We start from the raw sequence: 25,182 nt of genomic DNA, 5'->3' as shown, positions 1-25,182 counted from the left end.
ATATGATTCTCATATCTGTCGCTGAATTCCTTTACATGGTTGATAATTATATGATTCACATGTCTGTCGCTGAATTCCTTTACATGATTGATAATTATATGATTCACATGTCTGTTGCTGAATTCCTTTACATTATTGATAATTATACGATTCACATGTCTGTCACTGAATTACTTTACATGGTTGATAATTATACGATTCTCATGTCTGTCGCTGAATTCCTTTACATGGTTGATAATTATATGATTCACATGTCTGTCGCTGAATTCCTTTACATGATTGATAATCATATGATTCACATGTCTGTCGCTGAATTTCTTTACATGGTTGATAATTATACGATTCACATGTCTGTCGCTGAATTCCTTTACATGATTGATAATCATATGATTCACAAGTCTGTCGCTGAATTACTTTACAATGGTTGATAATTATATGATTCACATGTCTGTCGCTGAGTTACTTTACATGGTTGGTAAATATACGATTCACATGTCTGTCGCTGAATTACTTTACATGGTTGATAATTACACGATTCACATGTCTGTCACTGAATTACTTTACAATGGTTGATAATTATACGATTCTCATGTCTTGTCGCTGAATTACTTTACATTATATGACATAACATGGTGTAACAAAATATTGCTGAAGTCAACCATGCATTAACTCATTTACCCCTGAAGACACATTTGAACTCTTCTAATTCAAATGTTGGAATAGTTCATTATGAAAATTCAGGGGTGAATGAGTAAACAAACAAATACCTAACAGAACTTTACAAACACATAAAGTACAGAATAGATCAAACTTAAAAAAATTATTCAACATGCTGTTTGTTAAATCATTTCATACTAAGTAAATTGTGCAGCATTATCAAACTGATTATAATAATCCTACTGTTCACAGTTCATCTCCATGTTTGTGGTGGGTCGGCAATACTTTAACATCAGCATTTTGTATCAAATGTTTGTAGAAGTTGATGGCTTGTTCGTAGTTACGGACAGAGAGGCGTTCGTTATTTCCGTGGAAGCGTGGAATGTCGTCGGGGAACATGAACGTAGGGCTGAACCTGTAGATGTTGTGGGTGAACGGTGTGTAGTGAATTGTGTCCGTGTTGCCAACCATTACTCCTGTTTATAAATAGAATGTTGGTTACAAATCGTTACTGCTGTTTATAAATAGAATGTTGGTTACAAATCGTTACTCCTGTTTATAAATAGAATGGTGGTTACCAATCGTTACTCCTGTTTATCAATAGAATGGTGGTTACCAATCGTTACTCCTGTTTATAAATAGAATGGTGGTTACCAATCGTTACTCCTGTTTATAAATAGAATGGTGGTTACCAATCGTTACTCCTGTTTATAAATAGAATGGTGGTTACCAATCGTTACTCCTGTTTATAAATAGAATGGTGGTTACCAATCGTTACTCCTGTTTATAAATAGAATGGTGGTTACCAATCGTTACTCCTGTTTATAAATAGAATGGTGGTTACCAATCGTTACTCCTGTTTATAAATAGAATGGTGGTTACCAATCGTTACTCCTGTTTATAAATAGAATGGTGGTTACCAATCGTTACTCCTGTTTATAAATAGAATGGTGGTTACCAATCGTTACTCCTGTTTATAAATAGAATGGTGGTTACCAATCGTTACTCCTGTTTATAAATAGAATGGTGGTTACCAATCATTACTCCTGTTTATAAATAGAATGGTGGTTACCAATCGTTACTCCTGTTTATAAATAGAATGGTGGTTACCAATCGTTACTCCTGTTTATAAATAGAATGGTGGTTACCAATCGTTACTCCTGTTTATAAATAGAATGGTGGTTACCAATCGTTACTCCTGTTTATAAATAGAATGGTGGTTACCAATCGTTACTCCTGTTTATAAATAGAATGGTGGTTACCAATCGTTACTCCTGTTTATAAATAGAATGGTGGTTACCAATCGTTACTCCTGTTTATAAATAGAATGGTGGTTACCAATCATTACTCCTGTTTATAAATAGAATGGTGGTTACCAATCGTTACTCCTGTTTATAAATAGAATGGTGGTTACCAATCGTTACTCCTGTTTATAAATAGAATGGTGGTTACCAATCGTTACTCCTGTTTATAAATAGAATGGTGGTTACCAATCGTTACTCCTGTTTATAAATAGAATGGTGGTTACCAATCGTTACTCCTGTTTATAAATAGAATGGTGGTTACCAATCGTTACTCCTGTTTATAAATAGAATGGTGGTTACCAATCATTACTCCTGTTTATAAATAGAATGGTGGTTACCAATCATTACTCCTGTTTATAAATAGAATGGTGGTTACCAATCATTACTCCTGTTTATAAATAGAATGGTGGTTACCAATCATTACTCCTGTTTATAAATAGAATGGTGGTTACCAATCGTTACTCCTGTTTATATATAGAATGTTCATTTACTGTAAAATAACAGGTAAAGCTCTCTACAGCGATACTTCACGAACGTTGTGATAAAAAACACTAATTTCTAAGAATTCCTCAAAACATCACTGTTAAAACGTTGTGATAACACTAATGACAGTGTAAGAATTCCTCAAAACATCACTGTTAAAACGTTGTAATAACACTAATTACAGTGTAAGAATTCCTTAAAACATCACTGTTAAAACGTTTCAAGTACAACTTCAACAAGGACTATACTAGCTTCTACCCCTTATATAAAAAAACATTTTTGCTGTATTTTCCAAAGTTTTCGATTGCTTATCTGGATTTCTGACCAGAGAAATTTCATTTGATAGCTTTTCAAAAAGTAATGGTCTACAAACTTATTAAATTGAAATATTTATACAACAACAAACTTTTTTTGCTAGGCGATGCTTCATACCAAGTTGGGTTGAAATCCTTTTAACTGAACAAATGGACTAAGTAAATGTTTCAAAGATTTATCCCTATGACCCCTATTGGGATGAAATTCACCAACCAGGCCCCACCCATGTGCCTCCATGAGGACTATACACCATTCATTTCCATCCTCTTGCTCCCTCCTGGATGCTCTTTACAGTATATTTTATCAAACCCCCTTCAACTGTTCTAGACTTGCAGTCTTATAAACTAACAACTGTAGCAGTTTTGGCAAAATCATTTATTTCATTTATTTGTTGTATAGCAAAAGATTTGTTTGAAATAACTCTAGCCTATCTACCTTGTGAAGTTGACCTTTAGTTTTCAATCTCTAAAGCCTTTATGGGTGTTTTTTTTACATTTTGAATATTAGTAGCAGATTTTGTGATGATAAGATCATTTATTACATACTTACTGATAAATACAGGTTTTTTGTATATGTGATACGATACAATTTCTCTAACCCATATCAGCCCTCACCGTATCACACCCCAAAACCCGTATCAGCCCCCGCCGTATCACACCCCAAAACCTGTATCAGCCCGCAAAACCATATCACACCACTTTTGGATTTTTTTTCGTTTTTCAATATTTCAAAAAGAAAATTAAATAATAAGATAGTAGTTTTTATTAGTAAATATGTAATAAACAGAATAAAACACACCTTTTTCCATATCACACCCAGTATCAACACTCGACCAAGATCAGCCCTCGTGCCTTCGGCCCTTGGGCTGATATTGCAGTCTCGGGGTGATACTGGGTGTGATATGGAAAAAGGCATGTATTATTCTCTATGTAAAGCAAACTTCGACTACTCTTTATCATATTTTGTTTCTGAAATACAAATATATAACAATTGATTTGAGACAGACAATCAATGTTTTTCTGCCCTGATATAACAAAATATCTCTTGGTATATTTTACTTGTTTAGAAGTCTTTTACTAGTTACCCCTTCCCCGTTCTTGACACTGAGAGTCAAACCTGTTACCTTCCACCACACTTGATTCAATACATCCTCGATATCCAGGGGTTACGTTCACTTTCGCTCTTTGCACCCTTGGAATATGTCATAGCAAAATTGAAGGCCCGAAGATAGCTGTTTGATTGGTCTAAGGGTAAAAAGACTGACCAATCGTTAAGCTGATACCTGTCCTTTGAAGATTACAGAGGAGCGACGCCGGACTTCAAAGCCACTATGACATATTCCAGGAGTGCAGAGAGCGAAAGTGAGCGTAACCCCTTAATATCGAGGATGGATTCAATAAAGCACTAACGAATGCTCTGAAGATCTCATAGCTGACCAGGGCTGATGTTTCCAAAATACTTAACCTTTCCCTTTTGTCCATTTTGAACTTTAGCAGGTATGGTGATATATTCCATTAATTATTTAGTGAGAATTTATATTTTATCATTGTTTTATGGTTTGACTTTGCTTTTGACGTTTGACTTTTACAGTGAGCTATATTTTACTTTTTCTTTGTCTAGACGCCGTTTTATGAATTATTATTTGAAAAGCCATTTAATTTCTGTACTGTTTGTTAATTAAACAAATCTACAACAAGTTTGATGAGCACTCATTTCCATGAGACACCCTGTATTAGTCATAGATGTTTTAACGGCTCAGTTTTTCTATATATTGTAAATCTTTAGGTTGAGAAAACAATGGGTAGGTTGTGTGTTAAGCAATAAGCGATATTTGTACCTAAGATTGATAATTCTAAAGAATATGTACATGTATCAATAAAGAAAAAATCAATTGTTCTAAATCAGTATATGATATTTATACATACTGAACCCGAAAATGCATCACTTTATAATATATAAATCAATACGTTCTCATGAAATTTGAAATTAAGTAACTGGTTAATTCAGTTATAATTTGATTCAAATTAATGGTGAACAAGCTATCAAAAATAAGATAATTTAAAATTTTAGCTCATTATATAAAAACTGTCAAGAGGCCAGCATATTCAGCACCAAAGAAATGCATGGTTAGTTCACTTGTATGATGGAGTCAAGTATAAGTCAATTTGTTAGTAAAGTAGCTATAAATTTCATATGTGCAGAAAGTGTAATGGTCAGTGCATTAGTAGCTCACAGATATACAAAGCACACAATACATTGATGCAATCAATGAATTCAACTACAGTCTTTGAAGTTACTGAGGACCCACAATATGCACTATACATAGACAATTGCTAGATGATTACGTGAATGTTTGGATTTGTAATAATGTTCATGAAACCTACAACTTGCAATTGATAAAACTGGCATTTATACAAGCTGTGTAGTTAAAAAATAGAAATACCTCCCTTCCCTAATTTTTTTATCATGAAACTTGAAACACAATTTTTTGGCCTTTAGCAAGTTATATTACTACATTGATAGAGTATATACATTGTATAAATTGTATTGCCATTCATCACTAGGTAAAACAAGAGTACCTCATGATCAAGGGCTAACGTCCAATGAAATATATGAAGATTCTGTTCAACTTGGAAATTATCCTGTCTTAGTATGATATCAATATTGACTAAGTTTTATCAGATTCCAATCATACTTGATAAAGTTATAGTGCAAATACCCGGCATGCCAATTATATAATCAAGCACTGATTTTGTTCAACTTCAAACTTAATGTCTTTGTGTAAATATTGAACGAGTTTCATCAGAATCAATTCATATCAGATAGACTGGCATGTTATACTGCAACAAGACAAGTGGACACTCAGTTGGTGAGGTGTGGAATGTGGATATAATAAGATGGTGAGCAAGGCTATCTTTTGTGACAAAAAATTAATATCTGTAAATGAAATTTATCTGCATGTGGGTATGGCCTATAATCAGTAAATACTGCACAGTAGTTATGGCACTTAGGATCGATATAAGTTTCCAGGTACAGTGCCATATCTTACAGGTAACTTCTAACCCAAGATATTTTTCTGGCACACGAAATGAGAGAATAAATTTGTTCAACAGGGTTGGCTGATGAGTTTGTTGAAACAGGGAAAGAGGTGAATGGTTTGATCAAGCAGGAAAATAAGGTGATGATGTGTTGTGGTAGGAGAGTAGCTGAAGAGTTTGGTCAATCAGGAAACATATTTTTGTGACAGAGTGGGTTTGTGTGAGAGATAATGTAATAACCAAGGCTGACCTAGGTTACAGCTCCTCAGTGTGTGTGTGGAGCTGACCGATGGCATCCTTCTCACTGTTTTGTATTAAGTGAACATAAAAGTTGATGGCTTGTTCAAAGTTTTTGATGGAGATGCGTTCGTTGTTGCCGTGGAATCGTTTCAGGTCGTCTGGATACATTACACTAGGGCTGAATCTGTATATGTTAGGTGTCTGTCGAGTGTAGTATTTTGTATCCGTGTTTCCTATCATTACTCCTGTAATATATCCCAACATACTAATTGTCATCCTGACAATCAAAACCAACATATTAACATATTCATAGAATAGCAAGTTGTTGTACTGAACTAGCATATCTGGTACAAAATATTTCGCCATTTAAATGTTGAATACATCCCTTCGTATTTCTCAAAGCTGGACCACAATGTTTAAACAGGTAGTTCTGTTACTGACGAGAAGTGTCTGGGGCTGATCATTATTGTTTATATTTAATTCATAAACCTGCAACTTTTGATAGCATATGTATTAAACAAAAAAATGCAAACTTATTATATACTTGCTAGCTAATATTCTATTCTCCTTTACAATTTTTTTCATGTCGGAACATGATGCAAGTATACAGGCTTTAGATTAAGTGTTATCCATCTAAGCTACAAATCCACGACACTTGAAAATTTCAAAATCTATACAATATTATGTAAAGTGTTTGTTCATTATGTCCATTTTTATTAAAAAGCTGGATCAGAATCCACAACTATAAGTTAAGAATGTCTATTGGTTAGTAGAAGTAGCAAAAGTTAGTTGGGTAAGAAATACAGACATAAACAACATGCACATGCTAATATTGTTAATTTGTTAAATAAAAGATTTAATAATAACCTCATTAAACCTTTGTTTTTACCTTAATGCTTGTATTCAACACAAGGTAACTAAAACGTATATTCTGTACAAGGCTATTACTTTGAAATTTTATCTTAATGTTTGAACACTTTTTTGACATGCAAAATATTTATAGCAAACTCATTTCACTTATCTGTAAAACTGCACCGAGTCATATTAAATGAAATTTAAATTTATTACAGGCAAAAAGCCTTAACATTTACAAACAGTAAGGTAATATTTTTTCCAAAGTTTACAATAAATTAGACCGACCTGGAGCTACAGCAGCCTCTGTCCAGACCTGCCTGATGCTGGATTTTACAGTTTGATAGCCGAAGTCATCGTCCCCATAGGGCGACATGGGGAGGGGCTCCATAGCCGACTCAATACTTATCTGGACGCGGTCATCTCCAATTAACTGACGATCAAATTCTACAACCTGTATAATTTTAAAATTTCCAGTCAAATTTAACATGAAAAGTTTTTCATCAAAAAAGAGTAGAAATTAAAAAATGTATTTAGAATTTATTTGTAAATACACAGCTGAAATCTTTCACAGTAAAAAGAAAAAGTTCAAGTTCATTCGTTAACAAAACGAAAGTGTTAAATGAAACTTTGTACAATCTTACCTCCTGTACAGACTGAGCAGGATGGAGCCGATGATTGACATAAGCTGTCACCTCCGGAGGTAATACATTCACCTGGAATAACATCAACAACCATCCTCTTAGGAAGCACAAGTATACATCTTAGAAAATCTAACATGTCCAGCTTCATATTCTGCAGGTCATAAGCATCTTAGATCATCAACCACAACCAGTTTCATATTTTACAAGTCCCTTTTGTATCAGGATTGCATGGTTTCACAATACATTATAATAATAATAAATAATATTAATATATAACATTTGATATACCACCCTATATAGCTACCTAGCTATAATAAGCCACTTTAAAGCGCTTTACAGTACACAGATATACATAACAATTTATACAATCAATACAATTAACATATAAACATGTATGTTAATCAATACGATTTTTGAGTAATTCGCAGGAGCTGCTTTTTCAGGCGCTAACTACTAGTCCTATGCCACCTGGCTAATATCTCCCTATGTGTGTATGCCTACGTGTGTTCTGGAGATGTATTGTTTACAAAGTTTACAACATAAATCAGTCTATTAACCAGGATTTTTACTATGTAAAGTAAAATGCCAATATATCTATTATTTGTTTGTTTGTTTGTTTGATTTTGTTTAACGTCTTATTAACAGCTAAGGTCATTTAAGGACGGCCTTCCCTGTGTGCAAGATGCATGCGTGTAGTGTAGGTGTGTGTATTTTGGGAGGCTGCTATAATATATCTATTAATGATACAATTTCTGTTTTGAAATACCATAGTATTATGTATAAATTCTTGTAAGTATTGTTTGCAAACCTTCCAAAACTTTGTTCCTATCAGGTAATAGAATGAACATCTTGTCTCAGCTAGATTAATTAACTACTACTGCTTGACAGCACACGTTTTGCTGTAGGACTACCTCAGGTAACACACTATGTCAGTCGTTGTTGTATGATATTACCTTCACACCCCCATTTATCATGGTGACGGATGTTACAGTACGGACAATGGCATTAGTAGACGGCTTCTTTGACAAAACCCTGAAATGGAAATGGTCACAGGAGTTCGAAAAAAGCAACACGGCAGCTAGAACAGGATAAGAATTGAGAATCCTCTCAAATCTCAAACGAAATGGAACCTCTTTTAGCATCATCTAGATGTGTATTAAATTTAATGCAATAAAGATTTTGCAACATACCAGGATATGATGGGTTTAAACAGCCACAGGTTAGACATCACAACTCTATATGGCCACTTCATCTGTAAATAATTAACTGGAATTAAATACAGAGATTTGAAATGACAAATGATAACTTGTTGATAATCATTATATTTGTATTTATATACATGTATATAACTTTATATATATTGAAAGACCAAGTGACAAAAACACTTTGTTATTACATCATTTCAAAGTAGATTTTAGTCCATAGAAAATTTATTGGAATGTATTATAACTAAGATACATGATATTATACTATATTGTTTGTTTTATACTGTATTTCACCCAATAGGTGTGTTAGTTCCCGAACTATTTTCAAAACTTTAAACAAGAAACCAACCTGACCTGTACTGCTCACCTAATACTGAATAGTGTTAGCACATTTGTGACTTTCAAAGTGAATCGAATTTCAGCCAACTTACACTACCAACATACCAAACATTCTTCTAGACTTTCTGGATCTTTTTTGAAAGATTTTAACTTATTTCTCTCATATGTGAACTTGAAAGGAGGTTATACTCATTTCCTTAAACAAATTTAGTAACATATTTTCCTAGCAAAATATATGTCAAAAACCAGGTAAGGAAAGTATCACTACTCTATACCTTAAGGACAATTTAGAAGATATTGCTTGAGTATTTTATTAAAACTCATCCCTGTGACCTTGAACTGGGTGCAGGTGAAGTATTTGAACCATAATAACTCTTCATTCAAGCAAGACATAGCACATACATAGAACTTAACCTAAACTTCATATGGTTCTATAAACAAGCCATTTGAAGGCATTATTCTTCAAAACGTACCTGACACCTGTGACCTTAACAATGGGTCAAGGTCATTTCATTCAACAAATCTAATAGCCTAGCTGTCTTCCTAGAAAACTATAGGTCAGATAACACCACACAAGACATTAGAGGGACCTTTAGAAAAAAGACCATGTTTGCAGATTGTTCAACATTTTTACTGTTATGACCTCAGTGGTTTCGGACCATTTCAATCTCAATTTTAACAAGTTTTATTCTAATATGTCAAAGAGATTGGACATCCGGCTTTGCCTATTTAAGTCCTCTCCAAACCTTTATTACTTAAAATGTGTTATAGTCAAAACATATACTGAAGCACCAATTCATTGTGTAATATGGGATAGGGGAGACAACCCCAATTCAAAATCTGGAATTCTGTTCAGGTTACGTTTTCTAGTCATAACCTGCAGATGTTTTGGATATTATTGTACTCACTTCAATCATGCATATTTATTGAAAATTTCTCTTTCATAAAATCTATGGGATCTGGTTACTAAGAACCAGAAATTTGTTTTAGCCCTTATAACCACACTTCAATCTGCCCACTACCTCTACATTGTACGTTTCAAATATTCTTTAATGTCCCAGCTAGTTTACAAATTAAAATTTTGACTAAGAGAAAGTAACGCATCAAACATATAAAATAAATTTTACATTCTGTTAGGTTATATGAAGTGTAACTATACTTCCAACTACATCTCATTTCCACATAAATTGAATCTATTTTATCTAATATCTGTCAATTCCTCAAAGAAACCTTTGGAACCTGTGATGTTTAGTGTTTTAGGTGTTACTGCATTTGCATGTAAACAGTGGTTGTAACTATTTATTGTATAAATTTGGTGATTTTAGTGTGTTTTATTCCATGACGATAAATAAGATTGTGTAGAAGGCAGTAAATTGATCCCTCTCCCTTTAAGTGTGTTGGAAACCGTTACATAGAAGTAATATCACATATGTAATAGGACGAGGAATAGTGATAAAGATAGGGCCGTCACTGGGGCTCGAACCCGCAACCCTTGGCTCTCCAGCCCCATGCTCTACCGCTGAGCTAAAGGGAAATTCCCTACAGCTGACGCTTGTAAGGCAACCTAATTAATCCACATCTTTTACACATATATTCAGTAAAAGGTTACCATTTCTTGTCAACATTAGGAGACTTACATGATTGGCGAGGTGTTGGAAGGTGTCAATCTCTGGTCCTAATCCAAACATGCTGGGGTGGCAGTCTCTTGTCAGTCTGTCAATATAATATTAAATAGACTTGCTTTAAATCGAGGAATTTTTACCAAGTCAAACTTTCAACCTGCCATATTCACCCAGTGTTACTTTTATCCTTCACACCTGGTTAATATATATTATGTTGTTTACTGATATAATTAGGTGTAAAAGTAAATTTGATGTACATAATAATTTTTTTATTTTCGCATAGATTTGCATTGCAGATTGTAAAAAAAGGCAGAAGTTTCTGAAATTTCCAAAATATCAACTATTCCATTGCTTTTTATCAATTTTTCAGAATTATAATGCCTTTTATCTTGTTTCTGTTTTTAGTTTTTCATAGGTTCTTTTTTTTAGAATCTACCAAAAAAGAGTAATCATTAGGTGATGTTCAGAACTGTTAAAACTGGAGGAGCATTAATGGTACATGTCCAATCTCATGTGTTAAAACTGGAGGAGCATTAATGGTACATGTCCAATCACATGTGTTAAAAATGGAGGAGCATTAATGGTACATGTCCAATCACATGTGTTAAAACTGGAGGAGCGTTAATGGTACATGTCCAATCACATGTGTTAAAACTGGAGGAGCGTTAATGGTACATGTCCAATCACATGTGTTAGAACTGGAGGAGCGTTAATGGCACATGTCCAATCACATGTGTTGCACCTTGTTACCCATATTCAGTTTCACTAGATCAACAAGAATGGGCTAGTCCTGGTCAAGTGGCCAGCAAAACCTTCTTAACTGACATACAACAAATCAAGCAAAACCTGTGTCTTATCTTCAATAATAATCATCAGTTTGGAAATATATGATATCAAAGTTTTTCTTTTTACACAAACAATGTACGTGTTAAATGTGTTGCAACGTTTCAAGATCAACTGGTCCCTTTGTCAAGCTATGACTGAGTGACTGATTTTTATTATTTACCTTTTATCTAGCAGGAGAGGGGGCTAGATCTACACTCTACCTGTTACCTATCTGATGCAGTGTTTATATGCTCCCTATATCGATAGGGGAAATGTCTCTGGTTGATTGACATGAAGAATATACGATTTTGTCACATCGTTGTACAGGTAAGTAATACAGATATCTCATTCAGTCATAGCTTGACAAAAGGACCAGTCGGTCTTGAAACGTGACACGTTTAACACGTACATTGTGTAAAAAGCAAAACTTTGACAAAGCCTATGTCTTACTTAGAAACAGCATTAGCCATAATTCCAATACTAGTCTCCTTTGTGGGCATGGAGGAATGGCCGGTGTCCCATTTCACATTCAACTTCAGGGTCAGGTACCCTTTCTCTGCGGTACCTATCCTAAGAGAGAGACACAAGTTATGAATAAATATGTCATATGATATAGTCTAGGACAGTGACTGGTGGATAGCTTTTGATTTCACCAATGGCTGCAAGCTGGACTTTGCCACACAAAATGACTTGAATAGTACTTTTTGAAACAATGTACACTACAGTAAAAGAGTCATTGATTTTAATATATTTACATTTCTGAACTTGGACTCAATATACCTACTTAACATTTTAAGGGTTATTTTTCAATGAACTTTTCAGTTGCCAGTGTATGAATACATCAGCATATTATCAACCTGATTACTCTGTTATTCAGCGGAGTGCGGAAAGTAGTTCCATTCATAGATTGTTTTCATTTTTTTTTTTTTTGTCAGAAGTATTCAATTGAATTCCAAAAATAATTTACATCTTAATTTGCTCATTCATCTTACCAGGATGACGTCTCACAGTGAGTGATGACATCATATAAGTGTTGTTACCTTTCGTGGTGTTAGACTTGCACAAGACCGATATTTTAGAAATTATCCGAACAAATATCAATATCGCTCTGAATGGAAATATAAGGATAGAATCCCATTTTGTTGAGGTTTGTATAAACCTCAATGGGTCTTGAGACAAATTCAAAATGAACTGCTTTGCAGTTCATAAATTTGGCTCAAGACATTAAATGCATTAAATCCTTAAATGACTGGGAAAGGTGATAATATTATATCGTATAACGTGTATTGTGACAACAAATGAACTCTGATGTACTGATAAGCCAGTTCAGTGTCGGACAGTTACAAAGGTCGTGAAAAGATCTTACATAATTACATTTGCTCATCTTTCAGTAGCACAGATAACAAATCTCAAACATATTTTAAATTCCTCATCTTGATATACTCCTTGATAGTAAAATGTACATTTGGAACACAAGAAACACCAAAATGAAACAAAATGTATGTAATCTATAACCATGGTGTCAACAACTGTCCCATCCATTTAAATCAAATGATTTATTACCACTGGCAAAAAGAAAGTTGGCAAAAAGTGTCACAGAATTACTTACAGTGCTACAGGTTTGTCTATCCCTGGTACAACATTGTTTACAATGGTCAATCCCTCGTCCACCAGGAACTCCAATTTACGAATCCCTCGGGACCACAATAGGTCACTGATAGATTTAGCTCCATCTAAACCAGTCACCTATCATAAACAAAAACGTTGTTCAGACTAAAACGCAAATTATAATTCTGTGACTGCTTTCTCCTTTCTGTAGTACATTCAGAGTCCAGGTAGAACATCCTTCACTTTTATCCTTTTTATTTACCTATTTTTCCATGCTCCAAGTCAAGGTGGAACATAGTCCTCCATTATTTGTTCCTTTAACTAAACCTCTTTTCCATGCCCAGAGTTAAGATATTATGTCCTTTCGTACTTCTACCACTTACTTACCTCTTCATCATGTCCAAAGCCGATGTAGAACGATCTCTGTGGTTTGAACCCTTGGGACAGTAGGTGTTCAAGAGCCTCCAAAACACCCTATAAATGAAAACAAATGGTTGATAATATATAAACTAGACACCATTTCAAACTATGTACTATTGTAACAGATATAGGAAAATGCAACACACGTACAGCTAGGCAGACTTTGAACCTGGGACCTGTAAGCTCTAGCTGGACGCTGTAAACAATGGAGCTAGCTACTTGGTCACTGGCAGTCTCCCTGCCAATTCCATATACAAACTGCCCACATTTTTCAAAGTATTTGCCGCCATAAGGCAACACTATAAACAACCCAGGTTCATGTATCCACATGCCCAGTGAATACACACAACTTGAAAGAAGTTCTTCACTGTAAAAGGATAAGACTCTAAATTTAGAATTTCCAGTTAACCGTGTTTTAAAAATGAAATTACTCCAATAAGCACCTGCAACTGTCATCTGCAGCATGCCCCGACCTTCCTCGGGTAACTTAAACAAGAGATCCCAGAGGGATCTTGGCGCCCACCTTTGTACCATCTTCATTAGTTCTTTGTCAGTTCGATCTTTTCTCTTCTTTCCTCTAATTTGTTTGATCGAGTCATGTTAACAGTAAATGCACCTTGAGGTAACTTTTGATCTAAACTTAATACTGATGTGTATGAAAGTCAACCTTCAAAGTGAGTTTGTCATTTCACATATTTACTAGTACAGTACTTAATGTGAAAGAAATAGAATCGATCATTGCAATATGAGAAAGATCTGTTTGTTTAGTTCTTTAATCCATTTTGTTTTTATGATCAGTCTCAAAATATAACATACACAACGAGGGATCAAGGGGAACCTACATTTAAAATTTGAGAAAGATCCCTCCCGTACTTCCCGAGAAATAGCGATAACAAACTTTCACTATCAAAATCCAAGATGGCTGCCTGTCGGCCATGTTGTTTATCCGATCAGTCTCTAAAATTGCCCTGCACAGCTAGGACCAAGGGGAACCTACATATAAAATTTAAGAAAGATCCCTCTAGTTCTTCCGGAGAAATAGCGGTAACAAACCCACACTATCAAAATCCAAGATGGCTACCTGTCGGCCATGTTGTTTATCCGATCAATCTCAAAAGTTGCCCTGCACAGCTAAGGACCAAGGGGAACCTACATATAAAATTTGAGAAAGATCCCTCTGGTACTTCTTGAGAAATAGCGATAACAAACTTTCAATATCAAAATCCAAGATGGCTGCCTGTCGGCCATGTTGTCTATCCCATCAGTCTCAAAAGTTGCACTGCACAGCTTAGGACCAAGGGGAACCTACATATAAAATTTGAGAAAGATCCCTCCCGTACTTCTTGAAAAATAGCGATAACAAACTTTCAATATCAAAATCCAAGATGGCTGCCTGTCGGCCATGTTGTTTATCCGATCAGTCTCAAAAGCTGCCCTGCACAGCTCAGGACCAAGGTGAACCTACATATAAAATTTGAGAAAGATCCCTCTGATACTTCCCGAGAAATAGCGATAACAAACTTTCAATATTAAAATCAAAGATGGCTGCCTGTCGGCCATGTTGTTTATCAGATCAGTCTCAAAAGTTGCCCTGCACAGCTAAGGACCAAGGGGAACCTACATATAAAATTTGAGAAAGATCCCTCCAGCACTTCCCGAGAAATATCGATAACAAACTTTTACTATCAAAATCCAAGATGGCTGCCTGTCGGCCATGTTGTTTATCCTATCAGTCTCAAAAAATGCCCTGCACAGCTTAGGACCAAGGGGAACCTACATATAAAATTTGAGAAAGATCCCTCTAAAACTTCTTGAGAAATAGCGATAACAAACTTTCAATATCAAAATCCAAGATGGCTGCCTGTCGGCCATGTTGTTTATTCGATCAGTCTCAAAAGTTGCCCTGCACAGCTTAGGACCAAGGGGAACCTGCATATAAAATTTGAGAAAGATCCCTCCGGTACTTCTTGAGAAATACCGATAACAAGAATTGTTTACGGACGGACGACGGACCACGGACGCAGGGTGATTTGAATCCCACCATCAGTTGATGGTGGGCTAAAAATAGTGTAATATGAACAGTTTCTATATAAGAGGATCATGTTGTGCTAATGCTTAATACTAGAATGTCAAGAAAATTGATTCTTTTATCATTTACAAAAAGACAATTTTTTGAGAAAATAACCTTGAACGTAATAAATAACAGTGTTTACGACTCTATGCTTCAAGTTATTCATTCATTTTAGTTAGCATGATGGCTTGAAAAGTGCTTAAAATGAATACAATTACAAATACTCATGATTTAAATAAAAAAAAAGCACTTATGGAGATAGAAACTTTACAAATCTTGGTAAAATCCTTCTCCATATACCTACAAGCTTTTTTATTTACAAAGAATAGCAAATTTGATTGATCACTACAACTACAAAATCATGCAATTAAAAATGGAAGAACAGTTACATATGTCATATTACCGGAATCATTTTTTACATATTTGGGTGAAATAGATATTTGACCTTCCTGAAGACTTATTATTATTAGGAAAACATGATGAAAACACAGATTCAAATTTTAATTAACATGCTTACCATGACAATATGTTTGTCATCAATAGTTCCTCTAGCATAGATAAAGCCATCATGAATCTCTGCCCCAAATGGAGGATAGTCCCACAGACTTGAGTCGGCAGGCACAACATCAAGATGTCCCGTTATCATATATGGGGTGAGACTGGAGTTCTCTCCCCACACAGTATACAACATACTGTAATTTGCCACATCTTCACAGGTGACAAATGGTGAGGAATTAATATGAGGATACGCTGCAAATCAAAATATTTAAAGAACATGAGAAAATTTACCTTGTATGTAGACAGAAGTAGAAATAAATGAAGGCAGTACCAACACATGTGTTAATTTGTTGTGTCAAAACCCACGAGTGCATTGCACGTAAGCTAGAGGATTGGATGCATTTCAGAAGGGCTTCAGCTTAACCCATAATGGAGCTCTGCAATATCAATGCATAGTAGAGTCTACTAAAGTTACCTAGGGGTGAAAGGGTTAATTGAAATATAGACATGATAAATGAGTGCAATCAGAGACATCAGGTGAACACATTTGATATATTACTTTTATCACACACTGATGTAGGTTATATTATTATACCTCTACTTATTTTACACTATACAAAAGTATCCACATAAACAAGCTATTTCCCCTCGAACTGCATGCCAGGGAAAGAGTTCGTCTGGAGGGGTGCGATAGTTTTGAAACCATTTCCCTCTGAAAATGCGGGAAATTGAGTGACGTCGTGGGCGGGGCCTGACTGAATATTGACCAATCAGGGCAATCAAATTACGTCGGCCATTTCCGGCAATTTCCGGCCAGCAGAGCCAGTACTTTCTGGACCAACCTTCATCTCGCATTGTTGTAGTTTTGATAATAAAGTGTCCCAACTGTTGAAAAATTTGTTGTCTAGCAATATTTAGAATATTTTAAGGTTTAATCATATGCCACTTTAGAACAATCTAGGTCGTCTTAAAGCTGTTCACAAATTATTATCCGTGGTTATAGGGCCTTTGCAACTAGCCAATATCTTTCTCAACTGACCCTGGGGAGCAAAATTACAGTCGGTGCTGCTATTTCAGCGTTCACAGCTATATATCATTGAACAATTCTAGCACTGCCCAACCACGTACTCATGTACAGCTGGAACAGTGCCTTGTATGTGTACACCAATTTTTTGTACTATATTTCAAGGGAGGGATCCAATGCTGTTTCTTGTTTAGGTTAGGTTGGTTCTGTTTATCCCTTACCTGGATACCACCAGGTATGCAGGGCGATTGAAGAATAGGAAAAAAAGAATTATATAAGTCAATTGCAACAAGTTCAGGATAAGTTGGGTTTTATGTATTTGGAAACATCTACCGGTTTCTCCAGAACAGTGAATTTTGACAAAATTTGTTCCCTTATTAGTACTAAAAATCAGGGGGAAACTTTGTATTTTTATCTGTGACATCATACAACCATTAATCATTTTACAGTTGGTGAATACATTGCTAGGTAACCAATGTATTCACCCACAGCAAAATGTTTAATTTTTAAACATGTAACATAAAGATAACCATGATGGAACAAAGGGAAGGTGATACAATTTATATTGGAGTGACCGTTTACGGATAATCATGTGATATCTAATGTATGATCATCATGACATCACAGATAACAATGCATGCTCTCGGACAGCACTCAAGTAGTGGCTTAAAGTTTAATTCGCTTGGTGATGGGTTCTAGATCTATGGACAGAAGGCTCATAAGCTCACGTGTAGAGCGCAGAAATGTTGGAATAAACTTTGGAGTATGTTCACTATGTTGGTAGCGAGGCCGCCACATCATGATTGGTAGACGCATCACAATAAGAGTATTCTTGTAATTAAAAATTTAAGTAGGGACAGTTAGGATTTATGTAAGGTAGTCAAAATCCACTTTGGCCACCATGTGTCTTGTTGTTTATGTTTTCTATTTCGTGTAATGAATATTTTGATATTTTTGTGTCTAATTTTCATTGTCACCAGTTGTCTATGTATACTTTATAATTTCAAATTTGTTACCACTGCAATCAGAAAGCGAAAGCCGCAATTTATGTTACCCTTCAGCTTGTAAACATGTAATTTGTGTTGGGTGACAATAGTGATGGTGCAACACACTGGTCACCTGGTGAAATTAATTACAATAGCCCCTAGACTTCACTCACTCTGCTTCAATTAAAAAAAAAATGAAATCTGACAACTTTGAAAAGCCTAAATTCAATACGACCAATAGTTGACACTACAACAATAAATTTATTTGAAGTCCTTGGTACTTTTTTTGGAAGATTTGTGGGGAGGGGGGCTTGGTAATATGATGATCAAGTGAAAATGAGCAGTGTTATTTTTTTTCTTCAAATAATCTGACAATGTTACTGGAAGTTGGAACTTATTGTAATTCACAGGCATTTATTATTATTATTATATTTTTTTTAATAAAAATAGTCCCTACACAAAAGATCACACCCTACTCTTACAAAAAATACATTGGTTCTTTTTTCAAGAGTAAGGGTGTGATTTTTTTTGTCAGGACTATTTTTATTGACAGAAACATTTGATTTAATGCCTGTGTTGTAATTCCACAAATTAAAATTTAAAGAGCAGGCAATAAGTTACAGGTTCAATATATTAAAATACAGAAAATAAAATCACAAACACATTTTTTATCTGATGGCTTGTTATTTGACTTTATTTGTAATGCAATATTTATGCTTGATCCATGAATAATAAATTGTAATTAAAGTATTTAAAATGAATCATTATATATATATGAACTCTGAATTTAAACCCAGGCAGTGCAATTGTACATTTGGGATTTTTTTTATCAAGCAGACTGTCAATTTGCTAATCTGAACTTTTCATATATACAAATGTTTCATATACAATACAAAATTTGGTAAATCAGTTTGTAGGAATAGTTACGTGAATTTATTTTATGAATTTGTAAAACGAATTGAACGTAGCAATTACGATCTGACGACCAACAACGAAAGCTGTGATCGAAAAATGCCCCTGTCTCCGTAAATTTGACTCTCATTGGGCTTTTATTTATCTGACATTGCTCTTACCATCACTAGGAAGGAGATAACGAATCCTCCGTTTGATGTAATGACCGGCAGACCTTCATCCACAGGGGTTCATTACAATTTAATACAAATGTCCAGAATACACATATGCTACACTGATATGGATCACAGCACACATAAACATACATATCAGTATAGCATATGTGTATTTCAAACATTTGCGATATGATGTGCAGATAACCGATCATGAGGTGACTTGAAGTTCGTGAACGCTGTCGGCTGTCAACACACAAATCCGATTTGTAAAAGAGCGCGAAAAGTTTGGTTGTCGTCAGGGTCAATAAGGCGTTTTGAAGGAAAGCCCTTTGATATGGTTAGAAACGTTTTAATGACCAAGATCCATAATATTTACTTCCGGTTGTAATCGGTGTTTTGAGAAGAGTTTGTGTGGGTTTTCAAGATACATTTGAGAAGACAATCGACACTCACCGGGATAAAAAGCCAGCGTACAGTGTATACAATTTTTAACAGCTGTACAATTCTTACCAAACGTTCCACGCCCTTCTTTCTGATAAGGTTTATATGATTGAAGAATCATGCCAGGACAAACCGCAAGGACTCACAATTAAAATTATATCATCATGATCATGATTGCACCATGGATGACAGTCTGGTAAGCGTTTTTGACTGACACAGCCCTTAAAAGAAAAAGGGTCAATCAGACATGATAATTTCAATTTCTCCTGGAACTCGACAAGGTTAACTAGATCGCGTTGGGTTACAAAACGAGCGAACGTCTTTATATTTTTAAACAAGAATTGTTTCCGTTCAGGAACAGAGGAACAATTTCCACATTGATTTTCGAATGACAATCTTTCTATATGTTACACTCCACAGATACCAAAATGGCTTGAATGCAAAATGTTTTCATTGATTTAATTAGGGGTGTGCAATAATATTGCAGCACTGATATATTAAAATATTTATCTAGCAGTACATATATCGCAATATCATTTTTAGATGGTAATAAGATTGTAACATCATTTTTAAATGTTTCAATTAATTGTTTGGGGGTTTTAGCAAAGTGATGTTATTGAATATTTTTATGTTAATTCCATAATTTGTCCTTTACATGCATCTCAAACTACATGTATCTCAAACCAGATGAACTACATATTTTTCAGAGAGAATGCAGTTATCCCAACAAAGTGGATGAAAGAACTTCTTGTATTCATGCATATGGACTTCAGTAAAGGCTGTAAAGATGTTTCAAGTTTTCCAAATGTAATCAAAAAGGATTGAGCATCTAATGCTGACTAATTAGGCCAGTATTGGTCTCGTACAACTGAAACATCACTTTTAGGTTGATATTATTCTGTATACTGTCACTTTCATGTCTATTGTCGTAATGTAATTATTAGGCTACTCTCTGAAAACAGAGTGACATGCAGATTTATCCCCAGGGTATAGGTTGTACTTAGTTACAATGCAGTTTAAATTTTAAAAAACATAGACCTTCTGACACCAGAATTAACATGATGTTGTGGTGTTTATTATGTAGTGTTTCCTTATTTTAGGAGGGATGGTGGAAGTCTAACCAATCTCACTGAACAAATGGTACATAGCTACATATACCATGATGTGTACAGTGTCAGATATTCTAGACTATTATAATTATACTGACCAAATTGGGCCTTTTAGGACTTTCACAACTAAATCATTTACTATATGTTATTACCAAACATTTTAGCTAATAACTTTAATATTTGAAGTTCAAAACAAGTGACAATTAACTGTCTAGATTCATAAAAACATACCTTGCAAAGGCTACAAAATGACTTTTTTGGTAGGTTTAGTGGCATATTGGAGTGTCACAGCGTCAGGAAGTTGACAACTGGATGTTTACAAGCAAACCCCGTGACCCAAAACAGAAACGCCCCCAGACATTTTGCCCTGTGCAAATCTGCATACAGACAGACATGGAAATATATCAAAAGTATATATTTTTCAAAAGTTAAATACCTGAACATTTCATTTATCTAAAAATCTGTCATCAGTTCCTTATTAAACTCCTTCAGTGGCCGAATGATTAGCCGGAACTTATTTTAGATTGGAACTACAAACATATGAAACACTTGCTGATTGGCTAATTTAGTTGTGCGAGTCCTTTTAACAAGTCAGTCAATGTCTTATACATTCACTATTGCAATTGTTAAGTTTATGTTTTTCCTCAATTATATTTTATTACCATGTGTTCTAATTTGTTTCATTCCACTGTTTGTACAGGCTTTACATTTCAGTTAACTGATTTTTGTTTGTTTTGCTCTTTTCATTTCTGTTCAATGAAACCACACTATGATTTAAATATGTAATAAACTTGTGGAACTTGAACTCTGGTGTTGTTTTGGGTCTTTCCTCACACTTTAATTAATCAGGAGAAGGTGGGTTGATCAGGAGTTGACTGCAGTTGGCCACTGGTTCTATATTCCAAAATTTGTACAGTTTGTAAAACATTCAAAATTACACAATGCAAAGTCATATTTGTGGCCAACTCTTGTCTCCTGACCCGCCTAAGACATAACATTTACTGCTGGAGGCTTAATTACATACAAATTCATGCCATGACATTATGATGTCATTTGATTGTCATGTCATCAGCACATGGTAATGTCTGTTTTTACATGTAGGCACTTTTTTGTCATGGTCGTGTGTGTGACGTGGTTTATCCAGCAACTGCGCTTCCATTGATTTTAAAATGTTCATACCTAGAACATGCTACATGTATAAGTATACATAATTACAATGTAAACAGCTAAATACAAATTGCTTCTAGTGCTTTTTATATACATTTGTCCCTGACAAATGAACCCAAATAATTCCAAATATTTGAATAAAACACATTGATTGATAAAAAAACCTCAGAATCCAATAAGGATTTGTATGCACCATATGCATGGTAACACCAAATAACTGGTAACTTTGTTATTTGAGTGAGTCCTTGCATTGAGTGTCAGGACCATGAGACACTGTTAAAATATATACTTTATTTATTTTAAAACAATTATGAAACAAGTTCTTTCAAGTTATAATCAATCTTGTTAACCCGGATATTTATTTGCATGAACTTTTTAATCATATGTTTTGAAGAAACTACTATTCATATGATTAAAATATCGTTGGCATACAGAAACCAGGGGAAAAAAATCCATTGAAAATCTCATATATTTTGAAAAATTTTCTAAGTCCAGAATGTTACACCTTGAAATTATTCTAAGTCCAAAATTGCATTTAAAAATGACTTAGTCAAATTTCCGCATATTTTACGCACATTTTCCACATCATGATTTCCGCATTTGCGTAAAATATGCATAAAAATAAAAAATCCACATATTTTCCGCATTTGAAAATGACTAAGTCAAAATTCCGCATATTTTACACACATTTTCCACACCACCGTTTCCGCAGTTGCGTAAAACATGCGTAAAAATAAAAAATCCACACATTTTCCGCATTTTTTCCACACTCGCGGAACAACTGCGTAATTTGTAGGTAACCCAAAAACGTCCACAAATAACGACTGAAAAAATTGTCGAAGACGTGATGATGACCTGATACACTAGCCTGAATGAAACTTTTTATTATGGTTTCTCATTTACTTTCGTTTCATTCTATTGCGTTCCGTTTCTTTCCAATATTATTCATTATTTGCTTTCGTTTTCTAATGGTTCTACCTAGGCTACATTCGCGTATCCCGGTTGAAACCGTACGTGTGGCGCAGAAATTTTCCACGATAAACGAACACACTTGGACCATTCTATTATAAAGCAGAGCTAAAAATCCACAGTTTCGGAGAATAAAAAACAGTGTTTCAAGAATATTATGACCTTCTTTCATCCGTCCACTGAATTACATAACGTAACTTAAAAACTACATGTGACTTGACATTGTTTTAGAAAGAAATAACGCAAATTGGCAATAGTCAGCATTTTAGTTTCGGTCAGGCACGTCTGGACCCCTCAATCTAAACGTGCCAAATTTTCCTGAGGCCAGCCTCGGTCCAGATCTGTACCTGTCGTTTTCTTTACAGGTTCAACCGGTTCAACCGTTTCAACCGGTAACGCGAATGTACCTACTGCAAATTTCTAAACAAACATTTTTTTTTAAATACTTGTCCTTATTTCAAGGTACCAGTTTTGATAAAAGATGTTAGCTTCATTAGTTCCTCTCTATCGTAGACGTGTGGAGATGTGGCTACAGTCCGCATCCTCAACGCCCGGCGAAATCTCCCCACCACAGCATCCGTCGCCTGCACAAAGTCCTCGTCACTTTTGGCACACGGTGTCACATCGTCTGTCCGCACGGAAAACGTCAAGGTCCGAATAACAATCACGGTTATGACTATGCCAGTAACATTAGATAGTAGTAATAAAACTCTTTTCAATACTTGTTGCATCGTGAGCTCAACGTCCGCAAGGTTGGAAGTGACAAGGCGACTATAATCTTCTCGAAATTAAGACCGGATGACGGAACCGGAATCATATAAGTGCATAAAGTATTAGGATTATGCATACTTGCCAAGTCTCCCTATTTAGAATTAAAAATAAACAAAAAATGAGTATTTCCAGCCAGTGAATTTGCTGCACTATTCCTGTATTCTGAGAACTAATGATTTCATCCGAGAGAACAACTCAAAATATGCCATTTTAAGAACACTACCAGTTAGGCCTAGTGTATCCATGAGCATCTGGGATTTTTAATTGCCATTTTCCCCTAGAAGTGTATACAAATTTTTATGGTATTAATTTTAATCATATATTTAACCTGGTATACAGAATATTCCAATAGAAATTTCAAAAGACGCCATATCACACGCTCGACTGACTACCATATTGTACAGGATCGACTGAGGCCTTAATTAGGTTGCGATAAGTAAAGGCGGTAGACTGCTATTACCTCACAGACTCGGTAGATATGTCCATGCCAGTTCCTACCAGCTCCTCACAAGCAGGATCGACACAAGGAAGTTGTCCTTCTTCCCCAGGACGGTGAGCTCGAGAGACTCACTCTGACTGGAACGCCCTCCCGCCAGACATCATAGTGCCCTCGCCGTCAGTCACTGGATGCCTTCATGGCCAGTGTGTCAAAACTCTGAGGACCTTTGTTTTTATCCAGTTTTTAACAACTTTTAACCTTTCGACGCAAGTCCTGCACCATGCACACCACCTACATACAATTAGCAGAATCTTCAACCTGCTGACATGTTCGGACTTTCTGTTCATTCCCTTCTGTCATGTTCCTTCTTTATTCTCATTCCCTGCTGTCATGTTCCTACTTTAGTTTAATCCCTGCTGTCTTGTTCCTAAATAGTGTTTTCCTTGCTGTCAACTGCTCCTCTTTATGTTGAATACCAGCCATCATGTTATTCCTTTATGATAATTCCCTGCTGTCATGTTCCTACTTTATGTTCATTCCCTGCTGTCATGTTCCTACTTTGTTCCCTGCTGTCATGTTCCTTGTTTATGTTCATTCCCTGCTGTCATGTTTCTAATTTGTTCATCCTGCTGCCATGTTCATTCCCTGTTGTCCTGTTCCTTATTTACGTTCATTCCCTGTTGTCATGTTTGATCTCTGCTTTCCCATAACTGATTTCCCTATTATCTACTCTAGCTTTGAAATGATTCCATTTGTTACCTGTAGTCATATATCTCCTTAACTGTGTTCACTGCCGTCATGTTCCTACATAAAGTGTGTTCCTTCCTGTCAAGTGACAGTTTAAAGACTATTAAGTTTATTCCTTCCTGTCAAGTGACAGTTTAATTTTGTTTCCTGTCATGTAACTTATTTAAGTTTGTTCCTCACAGTCATGTAACTTATTTAGGTTTGTTTCCTGTTGTCATTCTGGAATGTCTGTACGGTCTGTTCTTGGGATGTTATAGACTGATGACAGAAAAGTATCTAGTTTTTTTTACTAGTATCTTTACGTGATAAATAGCGAATGTAGGATATGATTTTTTGAATAT

The 25,182-nt window shown here is 35.2% G+C and overlaps 1 protein-coding gene across 3 annotated transcripts; it reads right to left on the bottom strand.

The window, feature by feature from the left end:
• Positions 1–727: 727 nt before the first annotated feature.
• Positions 728–23,633, bottom strand: LOC110466270 (N-fatty-acyl-amino acid synthase/hydrolase PM20D1.1-like). 3 transcript variants are annotated; one of them, XM_021522670.1, is made up of 12 exons: positions 23,351–23,633; positions 16,141–16,373; positions 13,520–13,606; positions 13,134–13,270; positions 11,975–12,094; positions 10,715–10,790; positions 8,724–8,785; positions 8,487–8,565; positions 7,534–7,605; positions 7,178–7,343; positions 6,048–6,282; positions 1,048–1,133 (listed from the first exon to the last, which is right to left on the bottom strand). In XM_021522670.1, exons 1-11 carry the CDS (start codon positions 23,613–23,615, stop codon positions 6,053–6,055), a joined length of 1,527 nt encoding a protein of 508 aa, XP_021378345.1. In that variant the 5' UTR covers positions 23,616–23,633; the 3' UTR covers positions 1,048–1,133; positions 6,048–6,052. The 3 variants fall into 3 exon arrangements, with proteins under 3 accessions (XP_021378344.1, XP_021378346.1, XP_021378345.1); XM_021522669.1 differs by lacking the exon at positions 6,048–6,282 and having other exon boundaries at positions 728–1,133; XM_021522671.1 differs by lacking the exons at positions 6,048–6,282; positions 8,487–8,565; positions 8,724–8,785 and having other exon boundaries at positions 728–1,133.
• Between the last annotated feature and the right edge of the window lie 1,549 nt (positions 23,634–25,182).

Source organism: Mizuhopecten yessoensis, unplaced genomic scaffold (genome assembly GCF_002113885.1).
Source record: "Mizuhopecten yessoensis strain PY_sf001 unplaced genomic scaffold, ASM211388v2 scaffold11127, whole genome shotgun sequence".
NCBI classification, from domain to species: domain Eukaryota; kingdom Metazoa; phylum Mollusca; class Bivalvia; order Pectinida; family Pectinidae; genus Mizuhopecten; species Mizuhopecten yessoensis.
This window is presented reverse-complemented; position numbering and strand designations above follow the sequence as displayed.